Raw genomic sequence first — 16,497 nt, forward strand, 5'->3', positions numbered from 1 at the left:
GCTGGCTGAGATAAGGCATGGGTGGGGCGGAGGAGTGGAGGTAAAATGTAGACTGCATTCCCCAGGCTAAAGGCATCCCATTTTTTTCCTCTTAATCCTAAACTGGCCAAACTATTCATCTCTCATGCCGACTTTACCATTTGCTCTGCTTTGTCTACACATTTTCCAAACTTTCTCTCCTAATGCCTGATACTGAATGCAAATTTAAAAAAGAAAAGTAAACCAAATGTGTCTATGTCCAGAAAACCTCTGGAGGAATATACTCCAAGGTGTTAACAACAGCTATCTGGAAATGATGTGATTATGAATATTTTTATTTTCCTATTTTTATTATAATATTGGTTTTTTGTTTTTTGGGGTTTTTTTTAGATTTCTTTTATTTGACAAGAGAGAGAGGGCACATATGCACAAGTTGGGGGGAGGAGCAGAGGGAGAGATAAGACTCCCCACTGAGCAGGGAACCCAACACAGGGGTCCATCCCAGAAACCTGAGATCATGACCTGAGCTAAAAGCAGACACTTAACCAATTGGGCCACCCAGGCACCCCTCATATTGGTTTTCTAATGTGAACAAAAAAAAGTAAATTTTAACTTTAAAAAAGTAGCATCAGGAGTCAAGGCATGGGGCACCTGGGTGGCTCAGTCGGTTAAGCATCCAATTCTTGGTTTCTGCTTAGATCGTGATATCAAGTCTGAGATCTAGCCCCAACTTGGGCTCTGCGCTCAGCTCAGCAAGGAATCTGCTGAAGTTTCTCTTTCCCTTTCCCTCTGCCCCTCCCCACACTTATTTACCCACATGCACACACTCTTTCTAAAATAAATAAATCTTTAAAAAAAATCGCATTGATCAAGAAAAAATGTACTTATCATTATACTCTAGCCAAATGCCATTTAAATAAGAAGTTACCAGCAAAGAGATGCCATATTTGATTAAATGAAGCAACTGAACTGAAATCTCAAAGCTCAGGCAAATGAAGCTATCTTCTACTCTTCCCCAGATTCTCTAAGGCCTTACCATAAAGATCAGGTCCATGAGGAGTAAAGACATTGTATAAGACAATGTTCAGTGGTGCAACCACCAGCTTCCCATAGTAGTAGCTGTCAATGACCACCACAGGCACCTAAGGCAGAGCAGAAAACATACCAATTGCAGGGTTTTGTTCTGGAAACAATCTCCCAATGTTAACAGGATAAACTTCAAAGTGAAAAGCAGAATGAAACAATTTCTCAGGTTCTCTTTCCTACATCAGAACATGCTTTTCATTACAACTTTGAAAAAATATATATATATCTATATATAAAACTCACCAGAAAGAGTATTAGGGCCACCAGAGACCAATGAAAGAAACTCTTCCACCTGTGTTTCATGACCAGCAAATCAAAGGCAATGGGTAAACTATTTAAGAGGAAAAAAAAAACAGGGAATTAAATAAAATATTTAAAATATGGACTCAAACAAGTCAGATTCACAGATACCTCATGCTGAATGGGGGGGAAAATGTCTCCAGCAGTTATAGTGAGGAAAGAAAACTGGAATAGGAGAAGATGCCTTCTCAATATAGTTTTCTCTTCAGAGAGCCCATGAGAGTACTCTGCACCCCACAATGCAAAAGGAATATTAATACTGAGCTCCTGGAAAGAGCTCCATGTTATACATATTTATGTGTAATAGACATTCAAAATATTAAGTTGAATGTGCTCTGTGCTCCTACACTAACCCAGCCAAATGAGTATTCGTCTCTTCCATAATTTATAAAGATTTTAATAATGTTACAAACTTTAATATGTCAGTTCTGATATATCCAACATCATTTGCCCTTTTCACTTTCACTTAAATCCTTCAAGCAAGTGGCTTATGTATGTTGCCTTCCATTATTTTTTTTAAAGATTTTATTTATTTATTCATGAGAGGCAGAGAGAGACAGAGACATAGGCAGAGACGTAGGTAGAGGGAGAAGCAGGCTCCCCAAGGAGAGCCCAACACAGGACTTGATCCCAGGATCCCGGGATCACAAGCCGAGCCAAAGGCAGACACTCAACTACTGAGCCACCCAGGAGCCATCTTCACTACTTCTTCCTGAAGTCTTTGCTTCAAGCTTGTGAGACAGACGTAAGGTCAACAGGAACCTCCTCTCAGCCAGACCCAGTAAACACTTCAAAGCTTCACCTCACCTCCCTTGGTCGCACAAAGCATCTGTCCCTTCTTCTTTAGGCTTCCTGGCTCCTGTTTTGTTCTGGCCCCTTTTCAAAAGCTCCTTTCTAAACATCTTTTTTGTGCCCTACTATGGTCCTAAGTCCCAGAAGCAAACTTTTGCTCTTCTTTCTCTACACGCATTTCCTCAATAGGTACTCCCACTCTTGCATGAACAAACACCTTCATATCCATGATCTCTAAATCTAGAACACTAGTCAGAATCTGTACCCATGCTGCAGTCACAAGGAATTACCTCCCCACTCCAATCCGTTCCTACAGAACTTACCCAAATGTCAACTACAGGCTCTGCTCCCGACATCTCTTCAGAACCAATTTTTCCTGTCTCTGAATTCACATGGCATTACCATCTCTATTGTTTATTTAGCAATGCCATGTGCCATCACAAGGTATCTCTTCTGTGACATGAACTTCCCCCTTCTGTTATCTAAGTTTTGAATTAACATTTGTGTTTTTCTTTTTTTCTGCCCAACTAGTTATATTTCCATGGCATCTCTACTTCTCCTTTGGTAAATCACCACACTTTAGTTACTTGTTCAATGTCTGTCTTTCCTACTAAGAGGTAAGCTCCAAAAGAGCAGGTACCATTACTATCTTCTTTAGCATCAGCAGTGCCTAGCACAAAGTATTCAATGAATGATGGTAAACTGCGAACTGACAGTGATCCTGAAATCCCTTATCTGGGCTAAAGGCAGACCCTTCAAAACACGCCACTCAGAGGCATATGAAGACTCAACAAAGTTCAATGTCAATGGTGCTAGAATAAAAGGAATGAAGGGACTGACAAAGGTTAGAGAGGCAAAAAGGAGGGAACATCAGGACTTTGTGAATCATGTTAGAATCTGGACACCATAAAGCAGAGAGTGGCAAGCTTTTTATTTAAAGGACCTAACTATGTATTTTAGGTTTTACAAGCCACATATGGTCTCTGTTGCATATTCTGCATCTGTGGTAGTTTGTATAGGTGTGTGTTAACAATTCTTTAAAATGTAACAACTTCTCAGTTCTTGGGCTGTACAAAACAAGCTAGACTAGGCCCCAGGCCCCAGGTTGCCAAACTCTGTGACACAGAGGAATGGGGAAGCTATTATAGCTTAAAACATGGAGTGATACAATCATATTTGCATTTTAGGAAGATAACTCTAGTTTGATTGCAGAAAGCAGATTTACAGAGATCAAGCCTAGAGATGGGAAGATCATTTAGGAGGCTGTGTGGTAAAGATCATTTAGGAACAGAGGTAAAGAACAGTCAGATTCAAGATATTCAGGAGGAGGATCCCTGGGTGGCACAGCAGTTTAGCGCCTGCCTTTGGCCCAGGGCGCGATCCTGGAGACTCAGGATCGAATCCCACGTCGGGCTCCCTGCATGGATCCTGCTTCTCTCTCTGCCTGTGTCTCTGCCTCTCTCTCTCTCTCTCTCTCTCTCTCTTTCTCTCTCTCTGTGACTATCATAAATAAATAAATAAAATCTTTAAAAAAAACAAGATATTCAGGAGGTACAATAAATAGGACATAAGAAAGAGAAAAGAGTCACAGATAATTTTCAGGCTCCTGGTTCAGCACTGAGTAGATGTTGGTACATTTATTGGGATAGAAACACAGGTAAAAGAACAGATACAGAGAGATGTTAAAGAGCTCAGTTTTGTGAATGGGCAACCATTCAAAGCATGAATATATGGGAACGACTAGACCGGATTTAAGATACGGGAATCATCAAGATGGTTGAGATATAGGAGAAAAGATAGGAGAGGGCCTCACACAAAATCTTGAATATTTTGAAGATGATATGCCAAGCAGAAGAAAAGATTGGAGGTGGAGAAACCAGGCTTTAAAAGACAATTAATAAAATTTGGAATACCTATTCCTCTTAGTAGCTCCTCTTCTAAAAATTTATCCCATAAATAAGTTTCCATAAATGTATAGATCTATGTACAAAAATGTTCACTGAAGCATTACACATCATAGCAAAAAACGAATCCTACATGTCTACCAATAAGGCAATGGCTAAATTATGGTCAGGTAACGGAATACTACACAATGCACAGAAAAAATTATCTAAGTCTACATACAATAGAAAATATATATAGTTATAGGATAATTCTATTTAAGAATTTATGTTATGTATGCACATATTTGTGTGTGTGTGCATTTACACACATGAGGACAATTTCTGGAAAGATATATACAAAAGTAGGGGCACCTGGGTGACTCAGTTAAGGATCTGCCTTTGGTTCAGGTCATGATCTCAGGGTCCTGGGATAGAGCCCCATGTCAAGCTGCCTGCTCAGCAAGGAGTCTGCTTCTCCCTATCCCTCTCATCCCTTCCACTCATGCTTTATCTCTCAAATAAAAAATAAAATCTTGGGCAGCCCGGGTGGCTCAGCGGTTTAGTGCCGCCTTCAGCCCAGGGCATGATCCTGGAGACCTGGGATCGAGTCCCGCATTGGGCTCTCTGCATGGAGCCTGCTTCTCCCTCTGCCTATGTCTCTGCCTCTCTCTCTCTCTCTCTCTCTCTCTCTCTCTTTCTCTCTCCCTCTGTCTCTCATAAATAAATAAATAAAATTTTAAAAATAAATAAATAAAATAAAATCTTAAAAAAATATACGTATATAGAAAAGTATTAGTGACTATTTTTGAAGATTAAGCTAGGGGAAAAGAGGATTAAGACTTCTTTTCACCTCATACAAACTTCTTAGAATAAAAATATACTACTACAGGGACACCTGGGTGGCTCAGTGGTTGAGCAGCTGCCTTTGGCCCAGGATGTGATCCTAGGGTCCTGGGATCGAGTCCCACGTCAGGTTCCCCATGGGGAGCCTGCTTCTCCCTCTGCGTGAGTCTCTGCCTCTCTGTCTCTCATGAATAAATAAAATCTTTAAAATACATATACACACATATATATATATTTATACTACAGTTGACTTTTGAATAACATTGGTTTAAACTGTGTGGGTACACACAATGAAGTTCTTTATAAATACAGTTCAGTACTGTAAATATAGTTTTTCTTTATTTTCATAGTAACATTTTCTTCTCTTGCTTACTTTATTATAACAATGTATGATACATACAACATACAAAACACATATTAATTAACTAAGTTATCAGTAAGGCTTCTGTAAATAATAGGATATTATAATTTTATATGTCCAAATATGAAATGTCCAAAGTGACATGCAGGTTTTCAACAGTGCAGAGGCCAGCGCCTCTAACCTCCTTGTTGTTCAAAGGTCACCGGTACTATAATAACCTTCATATCAAAGTATAGAATTTTTCTAAATTACTAGCGGTGCAGGTAAGAAGGGAAGGCAGCACAGACTAAAGCAGAGTGGTGGGACTAAGAACCACAGGAGGAATGAGAAAGACTATGGGCCCTGGGAAAAAAGCTGCTGAGATATGAACATAAGACTGCAGGGAAGCTCCAGTTTCAGGGCTGGTGAGTGGGGAAATACACAGCACAGAGTGGTATGTGTGGAAAACATCAGTGGCAGGGTCAGGGAGGCCTGGGTTGAAAAGCAAACATAATCCTAAAGGTAAATTACTCTCTTGCATTCAGTTTTCTCATTTATAAAGTACTAATGATTGAGCGCCTGGTTGGCTCAGTCAGTTAAGTGCCGACTCTTGATTTCAGCACAGGTGGTGATCTCAGGGTCATGGGATGGAGTTCCAAGTCCGGCTCTATGCTCAGCATGGAGTCTGCTTCTTCCTCTCTCTTTGCTCCTCCCACCTACTTGTCTACACGAGCCCTCTCTCTCACTCGCTCTCAAATAAAATATTTTTAAAAATTAAAAAAAATAAAGCACTAATGATTGTAGTTCTGCAAAGTTGTTGTAAGGTTTAGGAATAAAGTTTATAAGGGGTTTAGCAGCAGCTAACATACAGCAGAGGCCTAATCATTACTATTCTTATTAGAATTAATCACAACAACATGCACCAGGAGAAATATTCTTCCATTTCCCATAATCTCTTTAAGTCCAATTCATTCCTGTAACTTTAGGTTGTAACCAGGGAACATGGAGATAACGTGGAGATTTACCATGTGCCCAGTGACACCAAGAGGTGAACCACGTTAGTCCCTTACCCAAGTGCAGCACTGAACGGCCAGCCTAAGATAGCCCCAGCGGCGACTCCCAGCACAGCAACAGAAGTCTTGTCCATATACCAGCCAGTCATGGCTACCAATGTAGTGTACATGCAGAAACTGCTAGGAAGGAATGCTGCAAGAGTGAAGAAACGGGGAACAGAAAGGAGGGGAGGGACAAGAGTTTGAGGTTTATTAGGTATTATTAAAAATTTACTCACATTGCAGGAAGTCAATAACCAGGAACATATCTTAAGGAACAGTATGTTAGAAATATGCAATAAGGGGGATCCCTGGGTGGCGCAGCGGTTTGGCGCCTGCCTTTGGCCCAGGGCGCGATCCTGGAGACCCGGGATCGAGTCCCACATCGGGCTCCCAGTGCATGGAGCCTGCTTCTCCCTCTGCCTGTGTCTCTGCCTCTCTCTCTCTGTGACTATCATAAATAAATAAATAAATAATTTAAAAAAAAAAAAAGGAAATGTTAAACATTAAAAAAAAAGAAATATGCAATAAAATGATAATGCTTTAAAAAAAACAAAGGTCAATTAATTTTTCTTATTTTCTCATTCTTTTTTGGGTTTTGTTGCTGTGTTTTGTTTTTTGTTTTTAGGTACCAACACATGCCTAGTTATACAATGCCAAGCATGCCATTCCTCTGCTAGCCTGTATCCCAAATCCAAAACGTAGAGAATTCCAGGTTGTATTTCCAGGCAGGGAATATGCTTCAAAAAACTTGGGAGTCATTGCCGACTATTTCTGAAGTAGTTTATCTTCTGACAGTCTTCTGAGATTGTCCTGGCACTAACCTTTACCCCTAGGAATTCTGGGAAGCTTCTCAAGAGCCAAATATCGGCTGACCTCCTGCCTCACATCCTGCATCGATGAACATAAATAGTTCAGCCTATAGATGTGCCCTAGTTACTTCCATCTAGCATTACTTTGTTGTAGTAAACAGCAATGGACTGAATACTTTCAGGGTCTCTGCAACAGTAACATTTGATCAGTGTTTCCAGCCCTTCCACACAAAAATGCAGACCTGTCTCTCCAGGCTGTACAGATATGCTTCACCTAGCACTAGGGAAGAAACATCAGCACTAGGCAAGGACCACAAGGAGGCCATAGGATCTCTCAAACTCAGTGAAGGGGTTAAGAGGCTGTGTATCAAAGGATGCCCTGAATGTCTCCGCACCTTCACATTCTCAACTGAGATGACAAAACTAAAGGATCTCTTATCTCCCTCTCATCAGAATCAACGTTAGGAATAGCAAAGTAACCAAAATACCATGAGGTACAACCTTTACAGATAAATGTTAAATAATATTGATGCTCTCTGAAGTTGTCAGTGACAGCTGCCAATGTAGAAGACAAAGGGAGCAGGGTAATCGGGGGTCCCTGCCAGCCTGGCGCGGAGGAGAGCACAGTCCCATGGAGGACAGGGACTCTCAAAGTTACTCAGGTCTCTGCACAACAACATAAATTTTCATATAGTCGACAAATTCAAATACATACTTTTGTGCTGGATGCTATTTTTGTGTATATTTAGTGTATATACTAATAGCTTTTTCCACAGAATCGGAAACAGCCTATCCTTTGACAGCAGGCCACCATGGGTCAGAGAACAGAAATGTTCAATGATAGCACAGCTAGCAAGCCACCACTCTAAGGTTATACTCTAATTCTCTTTAAGTGTACTGTCAAAAAAAAAAAAAAAAAGGCCCAACAGAGGATGCATAGCTTTATAAAATACATTGCAAATAATGGACAGAAAGGAGAACTATAAAGAACAGGGTTTTTAGACACAAACGAGAACAAAGTTGTTTTTCTTTCCCTAACAGCAAGGAAAGGCAGAGGGTGCTGGTGTTTTTCAGCCTCGTGATGATAAAAATACAATACTGTAATAGAAAGCGACATGATGAAAATAACAGCTCTACCACTTAGGAGTTCTTTGAATCCCAGTAAGTCATTAGACTTTGACCTTCTTAAATTTCTGTGTTATCTGTAAAAATGAGAAAATATTTCTTACCCCTAACACAAAATTGCTGCAAGTGTTGATGAAGATCAGGTAGGAAATAGTGCTCTGCAAATTACTGATATGCTACCCAAACAGAACCCAGACCTAGACAAGTTCTTGCTTTCAATGCAACTGGGAAAGATCAGTGCACCATGACCCCCCACCTGTCCTTTTACTTACCTGATGATGAGCAAAACATGCCAGTGCTAAGAACCAAGAAGGCTAGCATCATTCGACTCACATGCAGCCCAAACTTCTTACACACGGCCCTAAGAGAAAGGCAGACTATCAGCATAGCAAATCTTAAGGACAGATATTTCAAATCAAAGTAAAAAACATGCCTGCATCGAAAGACAACACTGATGATCTAAAATCAAACACAGAACTGCCTGGACAGGTTTGTGTGCAACATTCTTATTCTTTAAGCAGAAGAGAAGCTCTCTACCTAAGAGGAAATGTATCCTTTCTGTACTAAGATTATGTATCCTATCAACAGGAAAACAGCATGATATACTGGACAAATAACAGGCCTTAGACTGAGATGGGCACAGGTTCAAATCTGGGCTCTGCCACTTAGCAGCAGCTACCCTGCTCTAGTGACAAAAATCACTCTGTCAGATTCTTCATCTGTCAAGTGAGGATAATGAGAATGCCTACTTTGTCAGAATTCTGTGAGGACAATGCATGGAACAGTGCTCAGAAGAGTGCCTAGAACAGAGTTGTTCAATAAATGTTAGTTATCAAACAAAAAGATGAGAAGACACACAAAGTGTTAATACACAGTTGTCTAAGTGCACATCTCTCAAACCCAAGTAATTACACACTTCCTTTATTTCCTTGGAGGTTTTTAACCCCATAAACATTCCTAGGCATGATTACTGCTTCATTTAGTCCACATTTGTATAGACCTACCCCTGTGTTACCTGTCTTACTGGCTCAGGTTCCTTAGTGCATCTCAGAGCTGGTTTCTGAGATAATTTTGCTTCTTCCTAAGTCCTTTCTAAAAGCTCCTTTACTGAGAATCTGTTAATGGCAAATTCACCCTTTTTTGTCTGAAAAGCCTTACTAAACTCTTGGTCTTAAAAGGTAGTTTAGCTGAGTACACAATTTTAGGATGATAATCGTTTTCTCTGAGCACTTTGAAGATTTTTATCTTCTGGCTCTTGAGAAAGCTTCTGTCAATATAACTGACATTCCTTTGTAGTGTTCCATAAGTTCTATGAACTTTTAAGATCTCTTTCTTTGCACGTGGTATTCTACGTGGTTTCACTAATTCCTTCTTATTTATCCAGCTCAGATTATGTCAGGCTCCCTGATTCTATGAATTAGCATCTTTTATTTTTTCCAATCAATTATGGAAATTCTTAGCTATTAACCTCCCTAAATACTACCCCTCCCCATTCTATCACCTCCTAAAATCTGACTGGGTCTGTCAATTCCACAATACATGTCTAACATCTTTTTATTTCCCTTACATTTCCCCGTTGTCACTATGTACTTCAAGCTTACTGATTTCTTCAGATCAATCTTCTATTTTCTTTGTTCGTGTCTAGCTGTTCAAATTAGCCACTGAATTTTAAATATTATGCTACTTTCATTACTAAAAGTTCTATTTGGTTCTTTTTCTGCTGGGTTATATTTGTAGTCTTGTTCCTTTTTCCTTTTATCTTTAGTGTATCATGGTAAGAACATATAATAGGAGACCTACTTGCCTAACAGATTTTTAAGTGTGCAATACAGCACTATTAACTATCCACACAACTTTATGCAGTAGTTCTCTAGAACTTACTTTATCTAACACACTGAAATTTTATTTATTTTTTTACAACTGAAATTTTATATCCATTGATTAGCAACTTCCCATTTCCCCCTCCACCCAGCCCCTCGCAACCAAGAACCCATAGTTTGCTTTCATGAGTCTAACTATTTTAGAATCCTACAAGTAGAATCATGTAGTGTTTGTCCACCTGTAACCAGTTAGCTCACTTAGCACAACATTCCAAGGTTCATGTAGATTGTCACACATTGCAGGATTTCCTTCTTTTTCAAGACTTGAATATTCTGTATATACACACACATACACACACACGTTTCCCCCCATTTATTGGTCAATGGACACTTAAGTTGTTTCTGGGTTACTGTGAATACTACTACAAAGAATATCAAATGCAGATACCTATTCAAGACCCTGTTTCAATTCTTTTAGATAAATACCTAGAAGTTGGATTACTGGATCATATAGTTCTATTTTTAGTTTTTTGAGGAACCTCCATACAGTCTTGCACGGCATCTATACCATTTTGCAATCCCACCAACAGGACACAAAGGTTCCAATTCTACATCCTTGACAACGCTTATTTTGGGGGTTTTTTTGTGTGTGTTTTTCTGACAATAAGCACTCTAACAAGTACAAAGTTATAGTTCATTGTGGTTTTGATTTGCATTCCCCTTATGATTAGAGACATTGTATATCTTTTCACATACCTGCTGCCTAAGTGTAAATCTTCTTTAAAAAATTGTCTATTGGGCAGCCGGGGTGGCTCAGCGGTTTAGCGCCACCTTCGGCTTAGGGTGTGATCCTGGGGACCCAGGATGGAGTACCGCGTCAGGCTCCCTGCCTGGAGCCTGCTTTTCCCTCTGCCTGTCTCTGCCTCTCTCTCTCTCTCTCTCTCTCTCTCTCTCTCTCTCTCTCTCTCTGTGTGTGTGTGTCTGTCATGAATGAATAAATAAAAATCTTTTAAAAAAATTGTCTATTGAAATTCTTAGTCCATTTTTATTCAGATTAATAGAAACTCCTACATCTCAATAGCAAAAAAAAAAAAAAAAAACTATATATTTTGGAATTGAACCTCTTCTCAGATTATGGTTTGCACATATTTCTACCCATCCTCTAACTTCCTTTTCACCCTGTGGATTATTTAGGTTCTTGTTTCTTATTCATGTTTTCAATTCCTTCTTTTATTTCTTTAGAAATATCAAATATATTCGTTTTATGTTCTAATTTTAGTAATTCCTAATAAGTGAAGTTTTGCAGGTCAGCTTTCTGTTGTTACTTCTGCTGGGTCTCATGTACAATATCTTCTGTGCTTTGTGATTTATTTTTATTATAATTTCTTGTTCACTAGAACTTTATTTGTAGTAATTGACACTTGAATTAAAGATCCATTTCTCTGGAGAAACTTTGTTTTTGCAAGATGCCTAGGGATACTACCAACCCAGAACAACTTAAAATAAATTCTCAACTTGGGATTTGAGGGATCAAGTAGGTGATGTGAATTCAGTCCTGAACCCATATGAAAACCAATGTATGGTTGTTTACAATCCTCAAACGCAGCACTGGCTGGCTTTCTTTCCCTCAGAGTCAAGGCCAAAGAATTTCTTTATGACATTTTTAGCTATTTTCCAGTGGGGAAATTTTAAATAATGATTATTAAGTCTAAATACCTCTTAAAGCATTATTAAAATGATGGGTTGCATGTAAAAAAAAGTGGGTATTTTTATTAATGTAACACTTACATGTTTAACACTTCCACTAATCTTCAATCAACCAATAGGTACTTGGTGAAAGACCATGTACTGAGGTGCAAGTATGAGCATGAGTCCCACAATGGGAATAATTTTCTATCATCTAAGCTCAAGGAAGAGGTAAATCATGATTCTGTATTTTGTGACCAAAGTTAAGGCTCTACTGGGGCAGCCCCAGGTGGCTCAGCGGTTTAGCACTGCCTTCAGCCCAGGGCATAATCCTGGAGTCCCAGGATCGAGTCCCATGTTGGGCTCCCTGCATGGAGCCTGCTTCTCCCTCTGCCTGTGTCTCTGCCTCTCTCTCTCTCTCTCTCTCTCTCTCTCTCCCCCCCCATGAATATAAAAATAAAATCTTAAAAAAAATAAGGCTCTACTAAATCTGACCAAATAAAACACCAGTTATACATATATTAACATAATCTAACTTTATATGAAGATATGGAATTTATGAGCCTCAGGAAGGAAAGTGATAATTAGAAGTATTCCCCTCCAACGGTTTGTTTCAAAACAAGAAGTCCCACTTCTTTCTTCAAAAAATTAAAAATAGAATTACCATATGATCCAGCAATCCCACTGCAGGGTATATATCCAAAGGACATGAAATCAGTATGTCAAAGGGATATCTGTACCCCCTATGCTTACTGTGGTACTATTCACAACAGCCAAGACACAGAAACAACCTAAATGTCCATCTATGAATGAACAGATAAAGAAAATATGGCATACATACACAATGGAATATTATTCAGTCATAAATTTAAAAAGGACATCCTGCCACTTGCAACACGTGGATGCACGTTGAGGGCATTATGCTGAGTGAAATGTCAGACAGTGAAAGACAAATACTGTATGAACTCACATGTGGAATCTAAAAAAAGCCAACCTCGTGGAAACAGAACAGAATGGTGGCTACAAGGGGCTGGGGAAGCAGGGGTACAGGGAATAGGGAAGATTAGGAGACGGTGGCCAAAGGATACAAACTTCCAGTTATAAGAGGAGTAAGTTCTGGGGAATCCAGTATACAGCATGGTGACCATAGTTAACAATATATTATTTACATACTTGGAAGTTGCTAAGAGTCAATCTGAAATGTTCTGGCCACACACAAAGTGAAAAGTGATGGATGTGTTAACTAACCTTACTATGGTTATTTCATAATATATACATTTATCAAATAATATTGTACACCTTAAATTGACAATGCTATATTTCAATTATATGTCAAAGCAAGAAAAAAATTTTAAAGTCATACTTCAAATATAGTATTAGGACCTAGAAGAAAGTATTTTCTATCATAAACATTGCTTAGGCTATCAAAAAAAATCTTATGCTATATCAGGCTTCCTCATAGCCTTTTTAGAAGCAAAGCTTTTATACTCACTTATAAAAGTAAAGTTCACAGATACAGCTCACAAAAGCCAGGAGACATCGTAAAAAGTAGAAGACAAGAATCTGAAAGAAACCCAGAACAGGAAAACAGAAGTTAAAGAGAAACAAGAAAACTATTAAAGATAAAACTACTCTCATTTGTCATTAATAACATTGTGAATTGGCATAATCTTTTTGAAAAGCAGTATGTATAGAAGATTATACCTATTTTCCTACCCCTGGACCCAGCACACCTATTTTTATGAGTCCAGACCACAGGAGTAACTCAAACTATGCAGGGAAGGTTAGTTTTATTCATAAACATGGTGAATGAATGTGGCACTATTACAAAAACAAAACAAAACAAAAAAACCCCACAGGATTCCTTTCCTAACAGCAAAAAAAAAAAAAAAAATATGAAGAATGTAGGCATTAACCTACCTAATACTGATAAGACTGACATGGGTACATTTAAAATTTTTATTGAAAGGATACAGAAAACCTGACTAATCTGATAAATAAATCTAAAGGATGGAATGACAAACATATAAAAATACTGATTCTCATATTAATATGTGATTCAATGCACTGTCAATCAAAACCCAACAGAATTGGGGGGGCAAATATTATGAAATGATTTTTAAAATACAAACTTTATAAAGGACAAAGTGAGAAACTGATCAACCAGATATTAACACACACTACAAAGCCATAATAAGAAAAACAGTGTGTTGTATTAACAATTTGACCAATGACCTAGGAAAAGGGTGCCAGAAACAGAGCCATACATGTGGGAATAAAGTGTAGGATATATATGGTATTACCAATCAGAAGAAAACGGATGATTATTTAGCAGATGGTACTGAAAAATCCAGTTCAACATATCACAAAAAATAAAGCTGGATCTTTCTACAGTTTATAAGAAATAATATTCAAACTGGAGCGCCTGGCTGGCTTGGTGGAGCATATGACTCTTGATCTCAGGGTTGTGAGTTCAAGCCCCACAACCAGTATAGAGATTACATTAAGATAAAAATCTTCAAAAAAAATCATATGGATTAAAGCCTTATATGTGACAGGTAAAATTATAAAGCTAGGAAAATACATAAGAACATCTTTGTGACTGTGGTGAAGGACAGTCTTTTCTTTTAGAAAGACCCAAAACCCACCCAACCATTAAGTGAAAAACTAACTGGCTTAACTATATCAAAATTAAAGATTTCTGTTCAACAAAGGTCCACAGACAAAATTAATAGAACATTAACAGCCTAAAAGATTTTCAATATCTAAAATCTCCAAGGGGTTGCTATTGAGAACTTCTACAAATCAGAAGAGAAAACCAGAAAACCCAACTGAAAACCAGACAAAGGATGTGAACAGATAAAGCACAGAAAAAGAAATATTAAAGACAAATGAAATTCTGCACCTCAAGAGTAATCAAAGAAATGCAATTAAAAGAAGAAACATTTCACATACACGAGAAGGATGAAAATTAGCAAATCAGAAATACCAAGTGCTCAGGAGACGTGAGGTGGCTGAAATATAGAACACTGTTGAGAAGCGTAAAGTTAGACAGCCATTCTGGGGGGCAATCTGGCAATACTCCATGAAATTAGCTGCTAGATACATACATACACACATAGATATGGGACTCCACCACTGAGTATATAGTTCATAGAAACTGACATCCAGATCCATAGGGAGACAAAGGTACTCTTGCTTAGGATGGCAAGAAGTTGGAAAGGTAACCATCACTGGGGTGCCAATTATTACCAGATTGTCTCCCAGCAACAATCCACCCTCTCTCAATGGTTTCCACTGATAGAACCTAAGAGAAAGGAGATTATAAGGAAGAACAAGGGAAATCATTCCTATTCCGTTTCCTGCTTATGTTTTTGATATAAGAGAAAAAGTGACATAAGATGAAGGATTCTATTGAACCTGTCAAATTGGAAGCGACCGTGGTACCCAAGAGGACACAAAAGCCTTCAGCATTGCATATTGTTATTTCTCTACTGAGACCTCATCCTGTACACCTCTCCTCTGCTAAATTCAAAAAACCAGAAATGAATTACTAGATAGGGAAGGGAAAGACAGTGCTCTATCACCTTCTACAGATACTATCTTTCTGATCAGTCTAAAATGCAAATACAATCATGTCTCACCTCTAAAACATCTGGATGGCTTCAGAATGCCCTTGGTGGGCATGTCTAACTACTTACTAGAGCCTATCAGGTTATATAAATCTGGCCTCCTTCTACCTTTCAGTATCATGAAACCCACTCTACTGCTCACTGTCTCTTCCAAGCATTAAGCCTATTTCTACAAGAATGCCATGCTGGCCCTCTTCCCAGCCCCATGGCTTTCTTCCATCATTCCCTTTTTTCCTTTACCTAGATAAATCCTACTTACCTTCTAGTTCTCTCATCAGGGAATCCTACTTCATGGAAGATAGATTAGCCATACTTTTCCCTATTCCTCCTGCTACATAAAACCAAAAACTCTGGATATTATAGGTAAAGTAAACCTAATAAGATTCAAGTAGAGAGAAGGTGGCAGACTGCCTGGGGGACTTTAAGACCACAGGAAAAACATAATGCTAAGTTCTCTGGGTTTTCTTTTGCTTCTATATTCCAGACTTAGAACTAAAGAAGTTGGCAGCTAGAAATGCCAAGGAGTATAAGCAGCAACCAAAGCCTAGCCAATCTAGCCACAGTCCAAGAAAGGCGTAGCCTAACAAGACAGAAAATCTTTAGACAATAGCTATTGTACTCCAGAAAAGCACTCCAGAAAAAAAAATGTAGCTCAACTCCCACCCATGCCATCAAAGGTCGAGTAGGAAGTCAGGACTTTGATCCGTGCTGGTGGTAACAAGCCCCTTCTCTGGCCATGGTGTCAGTGGAGACCATGTGGATTAGTCTGGACTTCCATCTCCCCATCCTACTCTAAACAGTAATGAAGTACCCCGACCCTGCCCACCAGAGTGAAGGCCTAGAAAAACCTCAACTTCTACCCCCACCTGGCTGTAACAAAGGTGAAGAACACCCCCCTTCCTCCTGCTATTGAAGTATCAAGAGCAGCCAGACAGAAGGCTTCAGTAAGACCCAGAGGAAGCATGCTGGGCTCATGAATAAGATCTAGATTCTCATAATACCCCAAATGTCCACATGGCAACTAAAAATTACTTGGAAAATCTCAAACTGAATGAAAATCATCAACAAATACTAACAAGATGAGAAAAAAGTTAGAATTATCTGACAAACTTTTAAAGGAGCCATTATAAAAATGCTTCAGTGAGCA

At 38.9% G+C, this 16,497-nt stretch overlaps 1 protein-coding gene across 13 annotated transcripts in view; it reads right to left on the reverse strand.

Annotated features, from left to right (window-relative positions):
• ALG9 (ALG9 alpha-1,2-mannosyltransferase) overlaps nucleotides 1-16,497 on the reverse strand; it is a 110,090-nt gene that overhangs the window by 88,718 nt on the left and 4,875 nt on the right. For all 13 annotated transcript variants that reach the window (XR_008661880.1, XR_008661879.1, XR_008661878.1 and 10 more), the window contains exons 4-8: nucleotides 13,211-13,281; nucleotides 8,485-8,573; nucleotides 6,294-6,429; nucleotides 1,309-1,396; nucleotides 1,016-1,121 (exon numbers count right to left, since the gene is read on the reverse strand). Coding sequence is in view for 6 of the 13 variants with exons in the window: in XM_055305694.1 (XP_055161669.1) it covers nucleotides 1,016-1,121; nucleotides 1,309-1,396; nucleotides 6,294-6,429; nucleotides 8,485-8,573; nucleotides 13,211-13,281 (490 nt within the window). In the remaining 7 variants the exon portion in view is untranslated. The remainder of the gene's footprint in view (nucleotides 1-1,015; nucleotides 1,122-1,308; nucleotides 1,397-6,293; nucleotides 6,430-8,484; nucleotides 8,574-13,210; nucleotides 13,282-16,497) is intronic.

Source organism: Nyctereutes procyonoides, unplaced genomic scaffold (genome assembly GCF_905146905.1).
Source record: "Nyctereutes procyonoides isolate TBG_1078 unplaced genomic scaffold, NYPRO_anot_genome, whole genome shotgun sequence".
Lineage (NCBI taxonomy): Eukaryota > Metazoa > Chordata > Mammalia > Carnivora > Canidae > Nyctereutes > Nyctereutes procyonoides.